The sequence below is a fragment of the Mesocricetus auratus genome, unplaced genomic scaffold (genome assembly GCF_017639785.1).
Source record: "Mesocricetus auratus isolate SY011 unplaced genomic scaffold, BCM_Maur_2.0 Super-Scaffold_100027, whole genome shotgun sequence".
In the NCBI taxonomy this organism is placed as follows: domain Eukaryota; kingdom Metazoa; phylum Chordata; class Mammalia; order Rodentia; family Cricetidae; genus Mesocricetus; species Mesocricetus auratus.
The window spans coordinates 24,006,239-24,025,135 of record NW_024429208.1 but is presented as its reverse complement, the minus strand read 5'-3'; the positions used below and the strand labels follow the sequence as shown (position 1 = coordinate 24,025,135).

At 52.2% G+C, this 18,897-nt stretch overlaps 1 protein-coding gene across 1 annotated transcript in view; it reads right to left on the bottom strand.

Annotated features, from left to right (window-relative positions):
* Window positions 1-18,897, bottom strand: part of Cdh23 (cadherin related 23) — a 365,574-nt gene that overhangs the window by 66,123 nt on the left and 280,554 nt on the right. The window contains 8 exon segments of the mRNA XM_040732605.1: window positions 5,555-5,782; window positions 6,406-6,534; window positions 7,637-7,765; window positions 8,079-8,228; window positions 11,158-11,160; window positions 11,417-11,518; window positions 13,210-13,598; window positions 14,944-15,079. Of these exon segments, the coding sequence (XP_040588539.1) occupies window positions 5,555-5,782; window positions 6,406-6,534; window positions 7,637-7,765; window positions 8,079-8,228; window positions 11,158-11,160; window positions 11,417-11,518; window positions 13,210-13,598; window positions 14,944-15,079 (1,266 nt within the window).

Genomic DNA, 18,897 nt, shown 5'->3' with positions numbered 1-18,897 from the left:
ACTAACCTAGAGCATGCTACCTCCTGGCAAAGGGTTTCCTGGGTATGAGCTAGAGCAGCACTCCAGGGCTGACCTGGCTATAGTAGGAGTTGAACTTTGATTTTCTCAGGGAACTAAAATAGGCAAGAGAGGAACTGGGGGTGCCAAGCAGGAGAGTGGGAGGCAGGTTCCTTGAAAACAAACGGCCCAGTTGAGTGCCTGTCCCCGACTACAAAGAGCACGAACCAATGCCCTGCATGCCCACTGCTTAGCCTGACACTTTCCTTGCCCACAATGAACATGAGTCCTGGGAGGGTGGGGACTAACAGCAGTTTAAGGCTGCCCGGGGAGCTAATAGCCGATACAGAGTCCTTGGGTAGCTGAGCGGAACCAGAACCCTAGGATTATACTCTGGGGAGCTAGCTGTGTCTGGGCCTTCTAGGATCACCATAATGGCATTATCACTTTGAGCTCCTGAAGCCAAGCGATAAACATTTCACTGGGTTTCATGGTTCTGCTAGTATGGCTTCTTGGGAAATATAATGAGAGGAATTCAGATGTGATAATACAGCTGATAAGAATGTGCTGAGATTAATTAGTAATGCCTTGGACCCAGGAAAAGGAAACAGCAGTATGGATGCCATATCTTAATCTTTTTTGTTAAGCTATGCTTCCCAAAAGATTTTCATGTGTGGTTTTGCTTCCTTTTCTTTGTCAGTCCTCAAAGTTTCCTGGTGTGCATGTGTATGAAGTATGCATGTATATATGTTTATGTGTGTGCATATGGAAGTTAGAAATCACCATTGGGTGTCTTCTTTTATTCCTCTGCAATGTATTTTTTTAAAAATGTGTTTACTTAATGAATGTTTTACCTAGATGCATGTATAAGCATCATGGGCATGCCTGTTGTGTCCCTTGGAACTGCAGCCACCATGTGAGTGCTGGGGATCAAACCCGGGACCTCTGCAAGAGCAACAAATTAAGACAGGTTTTAATTACTGAGCTATCTTTCCAGCCCCACCACTGAACTTTTTAGCATATGTTTCGATATTTTTACGCTCATAGGTTTTTGCCTGCATGTATGTATGGGCACCACATGTATGCCTGATGCCTGTGGAGGCCAGGGGAGAGAGCACTGGATCCACTTGGAAATGGAGTTACAGAGAGTTGTGTGGGTGGAATTGACCTGGGTCCTCTGGAAACAGCGCAAGTGCTCTAACTACTGAGCCATCTCTTCTAGTGCCTCCACTTTGTTTTTGACAGAGCCTTCGGTGAAGGCTGCTCACCAATAGGCTGGACTGACCGAGCAGTAAGCCTCATGGATTTGCCTGGCTCTGCAACCCACCCCTACCCCACCCCACCAACTGCTGGGGATACAGACTACATGTAGCCATGCCTGGCTTTTTTCCTGTGGATGCTGGGAATCTGAGCTCAGGTCTTCATGCTTGTATGGCAAGCACTATATCTATTGAGTTCCCCTACCCCCCACCAAGAGTCTTTACTGTCCCCATTTAATGCAAAAGGAAATAGTAATTCTAAAGGCTCGTGTTGTGTGGCTGGTGGAACCACTGTTAGTTTTCCTGCCTCTCGGCCTATGCATCCCTCTGCCCTTCATTGAACCAAACAGCCTTCTTGCCCAGGATCTACTAGTGCCCTCACTTTGTACATACTGGGCTCCTGAGAGATGAACCTGAACCCACAAGTTCATGGTTCCAGTTTACTCCACACCAGGAATATGTCCTTATTTATGCTCTGTCTTCTCTGGCCTTCCCGTGGCCCAGAGAACCTGTGCTAATGTGTAGGCTCCTTCCCGTGGCCCAGAGAACTCTGCTAATGTGTAGGCTCCTTCCCGTGGCCCAGAGACCCTGTGCTAATGTGTAGGCTCCTTCCCGTGGCCCAGAGAACCTCTGCTAATGTGTAGGCTCCTTCCATACCACGTCTTGTTGCCTCCTCCCTGCCTGGTCACCCCCAGGTCAAACACTTCTGGTAGACACTGGGGTCCATGCACTCCATGCGTTTGCACCCAGGGAAAGGTGAGGGAACAGAGAGCTGCATCTGACCACTGAGTCCCAAGGAGCTTGGCCAGCTGTGTGTCCAGCATCTGGAGAGTGGCAGAATGTCTCTAACAAGCAAGGCCAGCCTTAATGACTGCACATCCTGTTGCTCTCTGACAGCATATTTGATAAGTTGCTTTTAAAAAATATAAACAGCCGGGCGTCGGTGGCGCACGCCTTTAATCCCAGCACTCGGGAGGCAGAGGCAGGTGGATCTCTGTGAGTTTGAGGCCAGGCTGGACCGACAGCTTCCAAAACAGAGAAACCCTGTCTCGTAAAACCAAAAAAAAAAAAAAATATATATATATATATATATATATATATATATATATATACAGTCAAGGTTAAAGGCCAGGGGCTGGGTTACTCTTGCTGGCCTGGAGCAGTTCTGCCTGCCTAATATGAACAGAGGCTGGGGGCCAGAGCCATAGCTGGGGAAGCTGGGGTCATGACTGCAGAGAGGCTTGCTTCATAGAATATCATGAGCTGCTAGGGCCGTGTTCCCTGCTCGCAGCCCACCTTGGAACCATGGACCTGAGAGTGAGGGTTATGTGTGACTGTATTTCCTGCTGCTGGCTGTCATTCATATGTCAAAAAGGCCACCCTCTCTCCTAAATCTCCTGCCAAGGTGCCTCAGGGTCAGGGCTCAGCCCCTGACCTCCTCCTTGCTTTCCGTCCTTCCTCCATGGACCCAGCCCTTCCTCCTGCAGGGGTCCCTTGGTGGCCACTTGGGCCTTGCCACAGTCCTGTCTTTCCTGCCTGTGGCTTGGAGTTAACAGAGGTCCCAAGCAACACAATGATTTCCTCTGGCAGGGTGGCAGGCCATTGTGTGGCAGGCCTGGGGCTGGCCCGGATGGCCCTTGCAGCCCAGCTGTCCCTGGCCTGGGTGATACAGGCTAAAGGCTGTGGATAGGAATGTCCGGCTTTGGGAGGTGAGGGGATGTTACCCAGGGAAGAAGGGAGGGAGGTGTGGACACAGGGGTTCTCCTGGGACACCGGGAACTTCTTGGCAGTTGATTCCTAAGCCCTATGCTACAAATAACACCTGCAGGCTGGTGAGATGACTCAGAGGGCGAAGATACTGGTAGACAACCCTGATGATCTGAGTTCAAAACCCCAGAAGCCACATGGTAAAAGGAGAGAACTGATTTTGGTAAGCTGCCCTGTGATTTTCACATGCATGCTTGTGGTAGGTGTGTACCTGTGCCCACACACACGACCCTCCCCTCGCAAATAAATAATACATATTTTTAAATGACGATATGTCCCAGAAACCCTCCCTGGTCCCTGATTCAGAGCTCCTAGCATTGGATCACCTCATGCCCAGAGTGTCACTCTTGTCCTGTGTCCTTCCCGCAGACTGTCTGTCTATGATGTCCTAGCCTGTGGCATGGCCCTGCTGCTCTGAACTTAAAGAGTTGATAGGTCTCCCAGATAAAACAGCTAAGGAGGATATACAGTTAGAGGTCTTTCCTGAGACTGAACACTGCCCAGAGCTGATCTCTTGCCTCTGTCTGGGATAACGCTCAAACCACAGCATGGATGTGTTTGGTAAATCCACAGGACTGTCAGGCAAAGAGGTGTCCACTGCCCCCATCTCCAGGCAGTGGTGAAGATTCAGTGCTTGTCTCTCAGACTATGTCCCTGAGGCCAATGCAGTTAGTTCTTCACAGAGGTGACTCTTGTGATTTCAAGTCATAGGGCAGGGACACAGCTCAGTTGGTGGAGTTCCCCTATAGCATCTATGTACTCCCAAATCCTGGGTTCAATCCCCGGCACTGTATAAACTGGACATGGTGATACACACATAATCTCAGCTTTCAGGAAGTAGAGGCAGGAGGATCAGAAGTTCAAGGTCATTCTCAGCTATACCCTGAATTTGGAACAACCTAGGCTACATGAAAACATATCTATCTGTCTGTCTGTCTGTCTGTCTGTCTGTCTGTCTGTCTATCTATCTATCTATCTATCTATCTACCTATCTACCTATCTATCTATCTTCTGGGCCAAGAAACCAGGACACTCCAAAGAATGTCCACTTAGCATAAGCTCTTTTTGCAAAGAAGAAGTCCAAGAAACACCAACTGCTACTGAACACAAAATCAGTCTTTGTAATTATCAAGATTGTATATGAAATAATGCAATCTGACTTGCAACTCTGTAGCTGAAGATATGTATTGCCGAAGATGACTAAAACTGCACCCTTCCATGTCATCAACAGCAAATACAATACCTACCACCCCAAACTGGTTACCCATGTCCTATTTAGCCCACTTGTATGAGTGACTAAGCTAGCAGGCACCAAGCGGCCCTGGAAGTGAGGATGCTGGTTAGGAGGTAAGGCAAAGGGAGTCTTGTTTCCCACTTCATAATGTGATGAGTGTTCCTGGGACTGTTGGCCAAATTCCTACCCCCTAGTCAGAGTGAATGCCAGCCTGGACCTGCTGTGTCCTCCTGCAGGGCCACTAACACCATGGATACCTAAAAAACATCTCTTGGGGGCAGAGAGGAACTAAGCAAATTATGTATCAAATCTTTGCCTTCATTAAGGCCACACTGTACAGACTGGCTTGTGACTTGCTTTGGCTGAGAGAAAGCCACAGAGAGACCCTGTGCCAACTCAAGCCTGACAATCACCGGGCTTTTGAGCAGGAATAGGCTTGCTAGTTAGAGGAGCTGTCCCTATCACCTTCGATGGATGCCTGCCAACCCCCAGAAGTATGGCCTGATCAGCTGACATGTAGCTGCATGCACAAGACAGGAACCCCGGCTGAGCCCGGTCTATACCACCTGCCTACAGATCAAGGTCTCACTTCACACGGGCCCTGGGTTTGATCTTCCTCACTGTGGAACCGTGGCCATAGATGGCCCATGTGATTCTCTCCCATCGTTTGTGTTTACCATGCCCTAATTCAATTCCCCAAACACCAGCTCTTAATCTGCCTTTTATAGGTAACAAAGGTGAGCTTTCTGTCAGGCTCTGATTGGCCAGCTTTCAAGGTCCCAAGTCACAGACCACTCCCCCAGCACAGGAACTGTCTCTGCCCAGTCGCAGGCCATGCCACCTTCCCCAGCTCTGCAAACCACATAACCATGAGAATCACATAATCGTGGGCTGTGGCCCTGGCCACCCAAGTATCAGATGGGACTACAGCCATCAGCCCTTCCCACCCCCGTGCGACAGTGACATGCTAATGTGCAGAGAGGGCTGCATTTACTCATGGTTGAGCGCGGTCTTGCAGTGCACAGTTTGGTCACAAGTCCCTCTTTACTCCCTGGCCAAGGGTCAGGCTCATCTGATGGCATCACTTAGTGAGACCAGAGGATGGAGAGAGGAGACCCAGAGCAGTGCAGACTGGAGAGAACCAGTCCTGTGCTTCCCATGCATCTGTCACGTGAGGCTCCCCAGCTGTGAACTCAAATCACACAACCTAGGAGCCATCGATGGGTTGAGGGCTACGAGGGGCTTCAGCCCTATTATACTTGGAGTCAGCACTGTCCCACCCGTCTCCATTGCTTACCGACAGTGCGGGCGTGCCCTCATCCTCCACAGTGACCACCAGGTGGTAGAAATTCTGGCGCTCCCGGTCAGGTGGGGCAGGCCGTGTGGCAATCTCGCCACTGATGCGGTCCATGCGGAAAGTCATATCCTCGTTGCCCTCGGTGATGTAATAGGACAAGACACTGTTGATCCCGATGTCACGGTCGGTGGCTCTCACCTGAACCACAGAGGTGCCTCCGCCCACATTCTGTCAGGAGAGCAGACAGTGGTTATCCTAGGCTCAGGGCCTTCAAGGAATAGCCTTGCCCTGCTCCTGGTGCCCCAGGGCTTTGCTCAGGGTCCCCTGGAAGTTCTGCTTTGTGTCCCCTGGGGCAAGGATACTGGTAGACAATGTGCTTTGGATACATCCTACAGTAGGCCAGGTCCTGGGTGAGCCCCTTGATTCTGGTCTAAACCTGTAAGCTCAGACAGGATGCTCACACATGAAACATTTCAGGTGCAGGAGAAGCATGCATGCATACCCACGTAGGTAGTCAGAGGCTACTGTGGGCATCTGCTCTTAGAATGTGGCTCTACCCTAAACCATCTTCATGAGCAGCCCCTGGTGCTATGACCAGCAAGGCTTGGAAAAAGTTTTCCTGCAGTCATCCAGTCTTAGTGCCAGGTAACAAATGTGTTTGTTTGAAAGAAGCCATCCCAGGCTCTCTGCTTCTACCACAAAAGTACTACTGGGCTGGGTAGTAGGGCTGCATCTATACATAATCTCCATTCTGAGGACTGAGGGACCAGTGGGCCAGGCAGGTGTTTAAATGGGCGTCTTATGGTCAGCTTTTGTCCATGGTCCACCCTGGGTATCTGAAGTGTCCTTACCTCATTCACACTGACGTTGTAGCCAAAGGGGCTCTCAATCACCGGAGGGTTGTCATTGACGTCCAGAATGGTCACCTGTAGGATGTGGTCTTTCTTCCGCGGAGGGGTGCCACGGTCAGAAGCCACGACCTGTGTGGGAAAAGAGGAGGGGTTCACAGTCAGGACTGAGCTATGGGGTCAGGACTATAGAGCCCAAAGGCTGTCCCCTTGATAGGGAGGACCTGGGAGAGCCAAGAGACTCACCGAGTGTCTCAGCCTTGCGCTCATCACCACGCTGTTCCCTTCTGCTTATGCTACAGATAATCCTTGCCTACATCTTGTCAGGTGCATTTAGCATCTGACTTCAGTGTGCAGAGTCATCACTTCCTGACCTGCCTGTGTTTTGGGCTCTGTCAACCCCTTGATCTTGACCTTGGGTCTGAGATGTGATTCAAGCCTGTACCATTGCTTCTGTCATTCCAGGCTGGCCCCTGGTAAGCAGGGAGAGGGCCTGGAATGTTCTTTTTGCACCCCTCTGGAGTCCTGACTGCCTGCTGAGCTTGTCCGTGGGGGGACTTCAGTGTGGCCTTGATGGTCTCCAGGCACTCAGCCTCTGCCGAGGAGCAGTGTGAGCCCAGTGATTCAGTGGCCACCAAAGGCAGTGTGGTCCTTCACTCTGTAGCAGAAGCAGGTCAGGTAGGGTTCTTTTACCCATTGCACAAGTGGGAAAACTCAAGCCCAGCCAGAAGAAACAATTTGCCCAAGGTCCTCCTATGTTCCTGACAGGGTCAGAGTCCCACGGGTTCCACGAGGCATTCTCCAGGCTGGTTTTGTTTGTTTTGTTTTATTTATTTATTTTCAGATAGGGTCTCACGTTGCTCAGGGTGGTCTCAAATTTATGATAATAACCTTGAGAATGACCTTGAAGTCCTGATCTTCTGGTCTCCACTACCCCCTGAGTGCTGGGATTATAGGTAGGTACCAAGTACCATCATGCCTGGCTCTTCTGCCTCTTGTGGCAGGGCTAGGCATCTCAGCTGCTTCTGCTGGGGACAGAAGCATGTCCCAGGTGCCCCTCTCCCACCAGCCGCACTGCCCTTAACCTTGTGTGGGCCACATGCCCCGTATCACTTGGTGACAGCAAGGAAACTGACCATGTGGGTATTGTGTGAAGTGGGTATTGGGTGAGGTGGGCTCCCCCCTCCTCAGTGCTTGGCTGTGAGGAGCCCAGGAGGAGCCAGTGGGTGCTCACCTTGAGGATGTAGTGGTCCAGTTCCTCCCTGTCCAGGGGCTTAGCCACAAACACTTCACCAATGGAGTCATTGCTGGTGACGATCTCAAAAGCCCCGGCGATGTTCCCGGAAGCCAGGGAGAAGACCACCTATGGAAGGAGAGAGGGGACAGGGAAGAGAGATGGCTGGTCAGGTTCAGGGGCTGCTTGGCCTCCATGCCCGCTATGCCTCTGTTCTGCTGGGGTGCAGGAAGAAAGGGATAATGCTGAGGAAATGGATCAGGTCTACCCAGGCTGTATGTGCCTGGCAGGTAGGTCCAGGGGATGTTAGCAGAGCATCCTAGGAGCCTGGAGAGTAAGCCTACATAGATCCCCTTCCTGCTTGGTGACAGGAATGGCTCAGATAGCCCTAGAGGAATGAAAAACACCCTGCAGCCTGGGTAGACCCTGGCTTGATGCCCACCTGTCCATTGCTGCCGGCATCAGGGTCCCGGGCTTTGACAGTGGCTACTCGCTGGCCCACAGGGCAGTCCTCAGGCACACTGATGGACGAGTCAGAGGTGAAGTCAAAGCGTGGGCTGTTATCGTTCTCATCCAACACAGTGATGTAGACCTGGGGACAGACACACTCAGCCTTCTGCCTCCTTCCCCAAGATGTCCTTAGACCATGAGGTTAGCCGGGACCTGGTGCAAACATTCAACCTCCCAGACCCATCCTAGCTACTAGCTGCTCACTTCTCTGAGTAATGTATGTATATATTTGTGTGTGTGAGTGTGCAAGTGAGGTACACATTTTATGCCAGGGCCAGGACACCAGAGAGAAGGGGTGGTAGAGACTGTTTGAGGTGGCAGAGACAGGGACAGCTGGGAAGTTGGGCTCTGGCTCATGGAAACAAAGGCTGGGAATACCCGCCTGGCACTGGTATCACTTCCTGTTTTTCAGGTGGTTTAAGGAATTCAGATTTCTTTTATGGAATGAGTCAATGAGTCACAGAAATGAAAATCACAGGCAGGCTGGTTGAAACAGAGCTGCTGGACAGATTCTGGCCTCCTTATCTGTCGTTTTGCATTAAAGAGAGAGGGCTAGGCCAGGAGCAGTGGGAAGGGAAGGTTCATGAAATTGCATGAACCTCAGGTAGACAATGGCACCAGGAGCAGGAAGAAAGAAGGCCCACCTTGGGTGTAGCCACCAGCCCTGGGAAGACCACAGGCCAGAGACTACAAACATAAAGGCCACTATGTTTGCTACACCGAATGCCAGGGACAGGCTGGGAGGTAACCTGTCCTTATTGGGGCCGTGGCTTCTGGATCGAATATGTGACTGTCTTTTGGTGTGCATAGCACTCATGGTCCTGGTAGGCCCTTTCCATCCTACAGAACAAACTCACCGTCCCCTCCCTCTGAATCAGGCTGCCTTTCCTGGTTTCAGCCACACCCCGCCATGTCATCATGCAGCCCTCAGAACCTGGAGGGAGCTGGGTCAACTCCTTCCCTTCTGGCTGTGTGAGTTTGGACATAGCTACTCAACCTCTCTGGTTTTCCATTTTCTCAGCGGAAACAAGAACCCGTGCTATGCTGGAAGCCGGAGGCAGGAAGTGAGCAAACACAGGTGAGGGTTGGCATATGGTAATCCCCACTGTCCCTCCTTCCTGTCTGATGGACACTCACTCAGTCTTTCCCCAGTCAGCCTGGACGTGTCTATCAGTGAGTTTGTGCATCTGCTAAGCAAGCACGTTCATATGGGGAATGGAAATGATGATGCCTAGTGTCCCGCGCTCAGGGCAAAACCCAGCAGAGACAACTGCTCTGATTGGACCTTCAAATTCTTTGGTCAGCCAAGGTCCTCACACCACAGGACCTACGTACAGTACATCCTGTTGCCTCCCCCTGAAAACCTTTTCGTCGTTGGCCACATTAACTCTTACTCATTCTGCAGAGCTCAGCTTGAATGGACCTTGGCAAGCCCGCCCCGGGTTCCCTGACATCTTACAAGGCTTGTATTAAGTCACAGCGGCACTGTGACCCGGGGTTTTCCCTCAATCTAGTTCATGCTGTGCAGGCAGGGTTAACTATACTTTGGGTTTCTGTTGCGCCAGGGGCCCAGCAGAGGCTTGGCATAGTCCGTCAATGACCCTGCCATGGCTGCTGCTCTGATCACAGCCAGCGGTGGATGTGAGGGTGGGCTGGGGGGAGTCAGCCTTGGTGGGTGAGTAGAGATGGGGCCTTCTCCAGCTCCCAGCCTCAGGACCTCATTTTCCTGCCCATCCCCCAGCACCCAAGTGTGCAACTCAGGAGCTCTCCTGCAGCTGGGCCTTCCTTCCTGCCCCTCCCCCCAGGGCTGGGGTAGGGAGGAGTCAGGTGGAGGTGAGCCAGCTGTGGTTTGGCTCCTGGCCTCAGAGAGGAAATTGTACCACCTTTAAAGGCCTTCTCCTGCACCTACACCCTAGCATCTCGAGCAGCGCAGGGCCAACTGGGCTGCGTATCTGGGGCACGAAGAGAGCAGACAGCAGAGTGGGAGAGAATGCCTGAGAGGCACTTGCCAGCCACATCAGAGCAAGGGGTACCTGGACGCCAGAGTGGCATCCCGTTCTCACGGGATACCCAGCTTTCTCAGTTTCCATTCCCGGACGCTTCACCACCACTGAGGCCCACCGCCCTGAGGAAGACGCTAAGATCTGCTTAGAGGCCCCACCTATACCCTCCAAGTCTTAGGCCATCCTGCTGGGAGATTTAGGACTCCTGCCTGCTGCCCCAGAGATTGAAGAGAGCCAGCTGTGTGAGGACCAAATCCCCATTCACTCCCGAGATCCACCGAGGCACAGCTCATCTGGGGCTTTGTCCCATAGGTCTGAACCTCTGACCTCAGCAGTCATCCCAAGGGCCTCAGCAACATGGTCCTGGTAATGGGGCTCACCCAGCTCACCCTGCGACCATTGCTACTATCCAAGCACTCTCCGGGCTCTGGCCCTGTGCACCTTCCTTCACATCTCCCTCCTAAGATCTGCCACCCCTTCTGAGAAGGGCAGGGCTACTGGTGGGACATCCCCTTTAGGGAGAGAAGGGAAGCACAGAGAAGTCAAGCAGCTTTCCTTTGTCACACAGCCACCAAGAAGGTGTTTCTTTGTTATCACACTTCCACCTTATGGTCCCGTAGGGGCTAGATAGAACCTGGAGGACAGAGTTTGGGAAGGGAGAGTGGATGGGATGGGGAGGCCCTGAAGGGACCGACTGGAATGCCTGCTGTAGATAGTTACATGCTTCCCCTGTTCCATTTTACGGAGATCGATTGGCTCAGCGTGTGTTGGGGGTAGTAGGGTGGGAGTGGGTAGATGTGACTGAGCACGGACGTGGACCACAGAATTTGTGTGGAAGTCAGAGGACAACTTAGAGTTAGTTCTATCCATATGCCACGTGGGTCCCAGGATCAAACTCAGGCCACCAGGCTTGGCAGCAATCGCCTTTGCGCGCTCCACTATCTTGCCAGCCCTCTGCCCCGCAGACCCTATCTCCGGGGAAGGTAGGAGGAGTTCGTGGCTACTCACCTTCTGCAGGCGGCACCGAAGTTGGAAGGGAGAGAAAGGCAGATGCAGAGGGTTACTGGCTGGTCTGGCACTTTCCACCCACTCCCCATGAGTCTGCGGCCCATGCCACCATCCCATCTGACCAAGGTCTCAGCCCAGGTGTCTGGCTGTGTGGTGGTCCTGAGACTGCCCATGCCCCAGCTACATGTCAGGGGCTGGGGAGACTCTGGGCCCAGAAGGGATTGGAGTTGAGTGGGGCTCTCACCCAGGAGCCACTTACCACGGTAGAGTCCACCTTGGGGCCACCATCGTCTGCTACCACCGTCAATGTGTAGAAGTCACCTTTCTCCCTGTCAACCAAGCCTTTGACTGTGATCACACCCTGAGGGGGATGGAGGTAAACATCACAGTGACATCAGGCAGCAGTTTCAGGCTCCAGCTGGGTTCTACCATCTTCTCCCACCCCCACGCTGCCAGCCATGTTTCATGCCATCAACCCAGCCCAACTTTGCCATGAGACTGCTGGCTGAGATCCCATTGCTCTTACATCCAATCCAGATGCCAGCCACCTCTTCTACAAGGGTCTCCAACCCTTTAGGTAGAGGGCTCAGCGATACCCATCGCTCCACCACGATGCTTTGCCTATATTTTCGAGGGCTGCTCAGGCTCACATAGTTTTTGTGCTCTCTTCCATTCCCTGCCTGAGAGCCCTCGTTCAGCTTATGCTCCCAATCCTCCCTAGACCAAAGCCCGGCACACTGCAGGCACTCTTGGTGGCTCTCATCCACCTTGTCCAGGTCAGGCAGCACACGGGCAAGCTGCTGCATCAGGTTCACACTAGTTGGTTCAAAAGGTGTGTTCTGCATGTGGAGGATGCTATCCTGACTCTGCTGGAATTCTGTGCACAGCAAGATGGCCTTCCAGGAAGCTTAGGAGGTTGCCAGCATCGCCCTTCTGCACCGTGATGGTCCAGGTTGCCAGCCTGTACCCCCCTCATCAGATTGGCCATCAGAGATTCATACCTTGCGTATAGTCAAAGAAGGGATTCTGGCAAAAGACTCACTAAAGCAAAGGGGACTAACTAGCTCAGGGTAGCTGCTGAAGAGATGGGAAAGAGTTTTAGACCTGAGTTTCCTAATAAATGAACTGAAAAAGGAGATGAGATTCCTTGTATAATGGTAAGCTAGGGAATATGACAGGATGAATAGTCTCTTAGAATTTGCTGGTAATAGGAGCATCTAGAGAGAGCAGAGAAAAGGAGACCACGTAATTGACTTCATACTGGAGCTGCCATAGAAGCCCCTGACCTGTATGGTTGGAACACATCTGGGCTGATAAATATTTGCACGTCCTTTCATTTATTTTATTTTTGTCTTTTAGAGATAGGGTCTTGCCATATAGCCTAGGCTGGTCTGGACGTCTGGATCCCCCTGCTTCAGCCTCCTGAGAACTGGGATTACAGGTGTTCTGCAGGGGACATGGCTGTGCTTGGAGGGGGCACCCAGAGCTTGCCTTATGTATCTCTTCATCTGACCATTTGAATCCTTTGAAACAGTCTCAGAATTGGCCAGAGTAGGAAGCAAGACATTTCTGAAGTGACCGTAAACAGCTACCTGACGCTCAGGAGGGGCCCTGGGGACTCTCCTACTGCAGGTTAGTCAGGGAACATGGTAAACAGCTGTGTGGCCCGCACCTGAAGTGGGGCAGACTGGCAGCCATCACTGCTCCCACAGATGCCACTCAGTGGATCTACTCAGACTTGACCTAAATCTCTGGGTACCCAGTGGGCATCAAGAACCTAGAGCAAGGGGAAATCTTACACATTTTGGTATCCAGAGAAGCAGCCTATGGCTGTGTGAATTTATCAGGGAAAGCATTTGGCTTTTCCTATTGTAACTTCCATTGCCTAATAACAGGGACACCAGACTGCTTGGCTTTCAATATAGTGCCCTAAAATACTAGAAGAAATGTACCACAAGAACGTTTATCTTAAGGAGAGATGTGCATCCAGAAGGAGCTCAGCAAATGCACACTATGTTGGGAAAGCCCTGCCACGCCCACATGCCTCCTTACCGTGATGGCATCTATCCTGAAGAGGGCTTTGGCCTGAGCACTGGTATAGGCATCAAAGCGGTAGGTGATTTGGTTGAGGTTATCAATAGAATAGGCTTGAACCCGCACAATCTCTGTGCCCAGAGCCAGGTTCTCCATGATGACTGCCTCGTAGGAGGCATTGGAGAACTGGACAGCCTCATCCAACTCATTGAGCAGTGTCACGTAGACGCTGCAGAAGCCCTGATTGAAGGGGGGTGCGCGGTCTGTGGCGGACACATTCATCAGGTAGCTGGTCTTGGTCTCGTAGTCCAGGTAATCCACAGTCACGATGAGCCCTGTGCTCTCGTCAATCTCAAACTTGCCCTCTGCGCCCGACAGGATGCGGTAGTTCACCAGGCCACCGTCCCCTTCGAGAAGACACAAACCGTGTAGACCCAGATGGGGGTGGGGCTGCCTTGTGGCTTCTTGAGCTATCTACACCAGGGCTGCCCCTGAGAGACCTTGGCTGTCCCCCTCCAACCCCCAGCAATACACTATCACCAAAAGACTTAGCAGAGGAGGGAGCAGAGGTCAAGGTGGATGGCAAGGCCCAGCACACCACTGACCCTCCTCCGGGGCTTGATACTGGGAACTAGAGATGTGATAGATAGAGTTGGCTCTGTCCCTGGAGATTCAAATTTTAAGTTCAAATGCCTGTCTTGAGTATTTGGATAAGCAGGCATCTTGTGGCGATGTTTTGATCTAAAAGCATTAGGCACCCTCAGAGTAGCCAAGCCTTCATTTGGTTCCCTGGTGGAAGAGCCTCTTGGTGCCAAGGAGTTGCCCATCCTCCCCTACACACCACTGCTGAGGCAGGAGGCAGGCAGTTTGGGGAGGTAGGCAAGGAGACAGGGACAAAACCACTCAGCTTGGCAGGGGGCATCCAGTACTTTAGCCAGCTTCTCAAAGGGTTGCCTGTGCCAGAAGAGGCCTCAGCAACACACAGTGACCCTGACCACATGCTGATGTGTCATTTAGAGACTGGCCCAGCTAAAAATCCTTAGATCTATGTCCCTGTCACTCATTCTGGGAGGTAGGTGATTTCCAATGCTGAGGGATCATGGGGACCATTGGGGTATCCAATTAGAGGCTTGGGTTGCAGCCAGGGCAGAGAGGTAGCTTAGGGGCCTCTCTGGGGGCTGTGGAGTGGGGAAGAGCCCTCCCCTAACTGGGCACAGGCTCAACAGAGAAGGCTGCAGTACCCTGGAATCCTGTCCCCTTCACTTTGCACGGATCACTGTGGCCATTTCCAGGGCTTGGGAACCTCTGCTAGGTCGGGGCTGCTTTCAAAGCAGATCATTTCCTTACAGGAAAGATGGCCTGAGAGGAGACTTGCAAGTATCAAGCTCTGGGCATTCCCTGTGCAGTAAGGGTGGCAGCTGAATGGAGGCGTAGGCCTAGGCTAGCTTTAGGATATGACTCTGGTACTTTACTCAGCCCTTTCTGGGCCCATGCTGAAGGCCAGCATTGGGCTGCTAGGTCCTGGGATGACTAATCTGGATGGGCAAAGTGTTCCACTCTCCTCTGCCCATCAGAGCTTGGATAACTTCCCAGACTCCAATCCTCTTGGGCCTGGGCATCTGTAAAGAGTGAATACCATCCAAGGAGCCCCTCCCAAGCCTGGGTGTGGCTCCATGGAGGGCCTACAGACGACAGGGCCCCCCTGGGCAGTAGGAGTGTCACTCTGAGACACGGCACCCCTGCCCGCCTTACCAGTGTCTCTGTCAGTGGCTCGGACAACGGTGACTGAGGTGCCGATGCCTGCTGTCTCTCGAAGGCCCAGGCGGTTGTACTGCTGTTGTGTGAACACGGGGGCCTCATCGTTGACATCCTCCACATACACGATCACCTGCAGGGATGTGCAGGGCTTGGTTCAGGGAGAGTGGAGGCTGGCAACCCAGGCTCTTGTCCTTGCTCCCTTAGCCAGCTGAGGAACCCTCTGGAGGACCTGGCACTGCATTATTTCCCATTGAAGATGGTTCCTCAAACAGGACCTGGCACGTGGCTGGTGCCCAGGTACCTTTTAGTCCTGCACTGACCGATGACTATCAGTGACACTTTGGGGTGGTCAAGTTTCTCTAGTGAGAAATGGGAATGTTGCGAATGGCTCATGCCACACTGCTTCTGAGGTGCTTAGGAAGACAAAATATGCCAGGTGTGGTAGTTTGAGTGTAATTGGCCCCCATAAGATCACGGGGAGTGACACTATTAGGAGGTGTGGCCTTGCTGGAGGAAGTGTGTCACTGTGGGGACAGGCTTTGAGGTCTCCTATGCTAAAGCTATTCGCAGTGTGGACGCAGACTCCTGTTGCCCGTGGATCAAGATGTAGGACTCTCAGCTCCTTCTCCAGCACCATGTCTGCCTGCACGCCTCTGTGTCCCACCATGATGATAATGGATTAAATCTCTGAAACTGTAAGCCACCCCAATTAAACGTTTTCCTTTATAAGAGTTGCTGTGGTCATGGTGTCTTCACAGCAATAGAAACCGTAACTAAGACACCAGGGTCATGGAAGTACTAGACAGTAAATGTGGTAGTTTGAATGAGAATGGCACCCATATCTTTGAACGCTTGGTTTTCAGTTGGTGGAACTTTTTTGGGAAGGATTAGAAGGCGTGACCTTTATTGGAGGAGGTGCGTCACTGCGGGTGAGCTTTTAGCTCTCTCTCTCTCTCTCTCTCTCTCTCTCTCTCTCTCTCTCTCCCTCCCTCCCTCCCTCCCTCCCTCCCTCCCTCCCTCTCTCTCTCTCTCTCTCTCTCTCTCTCTCTCTCTCTCTCTCTCTCTCTCTCTCTCTCTCTCGTGTCATATGTAAGCTCTCAGCTATTGCTCCAGTACCATGGCTGCCTGCTGCCATGTTCCCTGCTATGAGGGTCAAAGACTCCAGCCCTTTGAATCATTACTCCTCAAATAAAATGCTGTCTTTCGTAAGTGGTCTTGGTCATAGTGTTTTGTCACAGCAATAGAAAAGCAACTAACTCTATCCAAAGATCAAAATGCATCTAGGACAGACTCAGGGGAAAATGTAAAGGTGACAAGGACAGAAGCTGTCATGCTTAGGGCCTCGTGACCACCACACAGAAGCCCTCTGAAGATTGCCAGGGCAGACAATGGTGTTGGGAAACTGATCCCTGGCTCCTGCTAGGGCCACCATTGAAACAGAGGGCAGTCCCCCCCACATCCAAGGGAGTTTCCTGGTCCCTTCTCCCAATTTCCTGGGGAAATTTATTAGTGACTTTCATGATAATCCTTGTCCTGGAGTTGTTTCTTGGGGACCCTACCAAAGAAGGTGACTGTGTTGGAATTGTATGATTTTTGTGTGATGCTCCTTGTTGTTTTTCTATACATTTTGAAATTTCCCTTTAATGAGTATGTGTCAGATGTAGAACAATGCTACTGTCAAAAGGATGCTCCTGGAGAGCTGTGTCTATGAACAAGCTGTGTCTCTGTCATCTTCCCGTACCTGGGAACATCCACACAGTTTGCTGTAGACTTGACTCATGCTGCCAGAAGGCCAGGGTGGAGGGAGGGGAAGGGACACCAGCCTGCAGGTGCACAAAAGCTACCAGGAGTCCTCGGCTCTGCCTCCTTTAAGAGATGGGAACAGAGTTCCAGGGAGGGGAAGTCATTTTCCCAAGACCTCATAGGGACAAGGAAGGCTGGGGAGAAGACAGGGGTCTCCTGGCTCCCTACCTACCAACTCTCAGACTCTGCTGGGGGTGAACCGGTCCAAGTATAAGAGAAGCTCTTCTCTGGACTCCCTAGAGCCAGAGTAGCATGACCTTGAAGCAGGATGGAGAAGGGAGTAAGCGGAGTGGGGTGGCTCAGTGTGGACGGCACAGGTTGCAGAAGTCAGTGGCAAGGGGTAGGCAATTCAGCCTCAGAGAACCTGCTTTTGGCACTTGGACTGTATTGATAGCTGCCTCTGGAATTATCCCAACACACACACACACACACACACACACACACACACACACACACACACACACACCCTCCAGGGTTCGCAGGAATTTATAGGAGGACTCAGGGTGGGTAGGGTGGCAAAGGCAGGGGAGAAGAGGTATGTGATGACTAAGGAGGTTCACAGAGGGCTCCGTACTCCATTGCTTTGGGGTTCCACAGCCTGTCGTGCTAACTGTTCTCATGTCCAGACATCAAGAATCTACTATGCAAATAGCAGTGTCCACTTCAGAGAACAGCTGTAGTAGGGAACCTTCTAAATTTGACCTCACCCACAACTTGTTGCAGGAGATGCTGGGCGTGGTGGTTGTGGGAGGAATTTGCACAGGCGAATTTCGGGAACTCTATGTAAACAGAAACGAACCCTCAATCTTTCAAAACTCCAAGCCCTCCCTTTCCGGAATCTGCTTGTTCTAATGACCTTGACTTCTGGGGGCCATGGGGGGGGACGGTCAGTTTGCCAGTGTGAGGGGAACAGGAGGGAGGCGGCATGTAGCTTGGCCACACGTGGCCAGGCTTTCGATGGTTCTGTCTGCATTTTTAGCAGTAGAGACGGGAGGGAAGATGGTGTGTGGTTTGTGAACCCGAGAGACACAGCTGAACAGGAAATATAGGCTGGCTGAATTCTTGCTGAACAGGAGGAAGCTGCCAGCTGCCTCGCGGAACCAGACTGCTTTCTATCCAGAGTGTGGGCACACAGCTGCCGTACCCTCCAACAGGGCAAGGCGGCAGGTGCGAGCGTACACTTGTGCATGTGGGCATGCGAAGAGCATGTGTATCCGGAGATGCCCAGCATCCATAGGGATGGTTTTCCTCCATGCTCTCTGGGCCTCAGAATGCGGTCTCTGGGCCCTAAAGCAGGGATGACAGCCCTAAAGCAGGGATTACATTGCCTGTTTTACATTACATACCTCACTTTCCTGGGTTTCTTAGAGGTATGGTGGCTCTACATTGCAAAGGTCATCAAATCTTCATGTGTGTGTATGGGGGGGGGGGCGGAGACAGGGACAGCACCTGAATTTTTAAAGTTACTCTTTGGGAACGAGGCTGTAGTTCCTGGCAGGGCTCTGGGGAGCCTTCTTGGACACTGTGGAACAGAGATTAGTATAGTGTAGAGGTAAGAGAACAGTCTGGGCCTCCTTCGTGGGGGTGAAAAGCCTGGCTCTACCCATACTGCCATGAGATCCAAACCAAGTTGGTTAGTTCCTCTCTGCCTCAGTCTTCTCATCTGCAGAATGGATGCAATGCAGGGCCTAACTCAGAAGTGGGTCAGTTTCTTATTCCTCAGGGTCTTGAGGACAGGAGCATGTAAGGGGCCTGTGGCTATGGCTGGGTGCCTCGCCCCTGCTGTAGTACACAGTTTGCCTTTGATCTGTTTTACACCCAGGGGTGTTGCAAAGAATTTGGTTTAACAACAAGGTTGGTGGCTAAAAATGGCATGTAGCGGGCCCCACAATGATCAGACACCAGGAGGGGGGCCCCCTGGGAGGAGGCGGGCGGGGGGAGGGGAAGGGACCACAGAGAGGGCTGTGGTTGGGAAGCCTGGAATCCAGGGGTCCAGCCTGGGCCTCACTGACGCCGGCCACTCCATGACCTGAAGTGAGCCTGCGAAGGGAACACACTGCCATGAGCCTGCACGTGGGGAAGCGTTACCGTCACCATGACCGTGTCAGCCGCCAAGCTCTGTAAGGATCCGATAAACCCGACCCC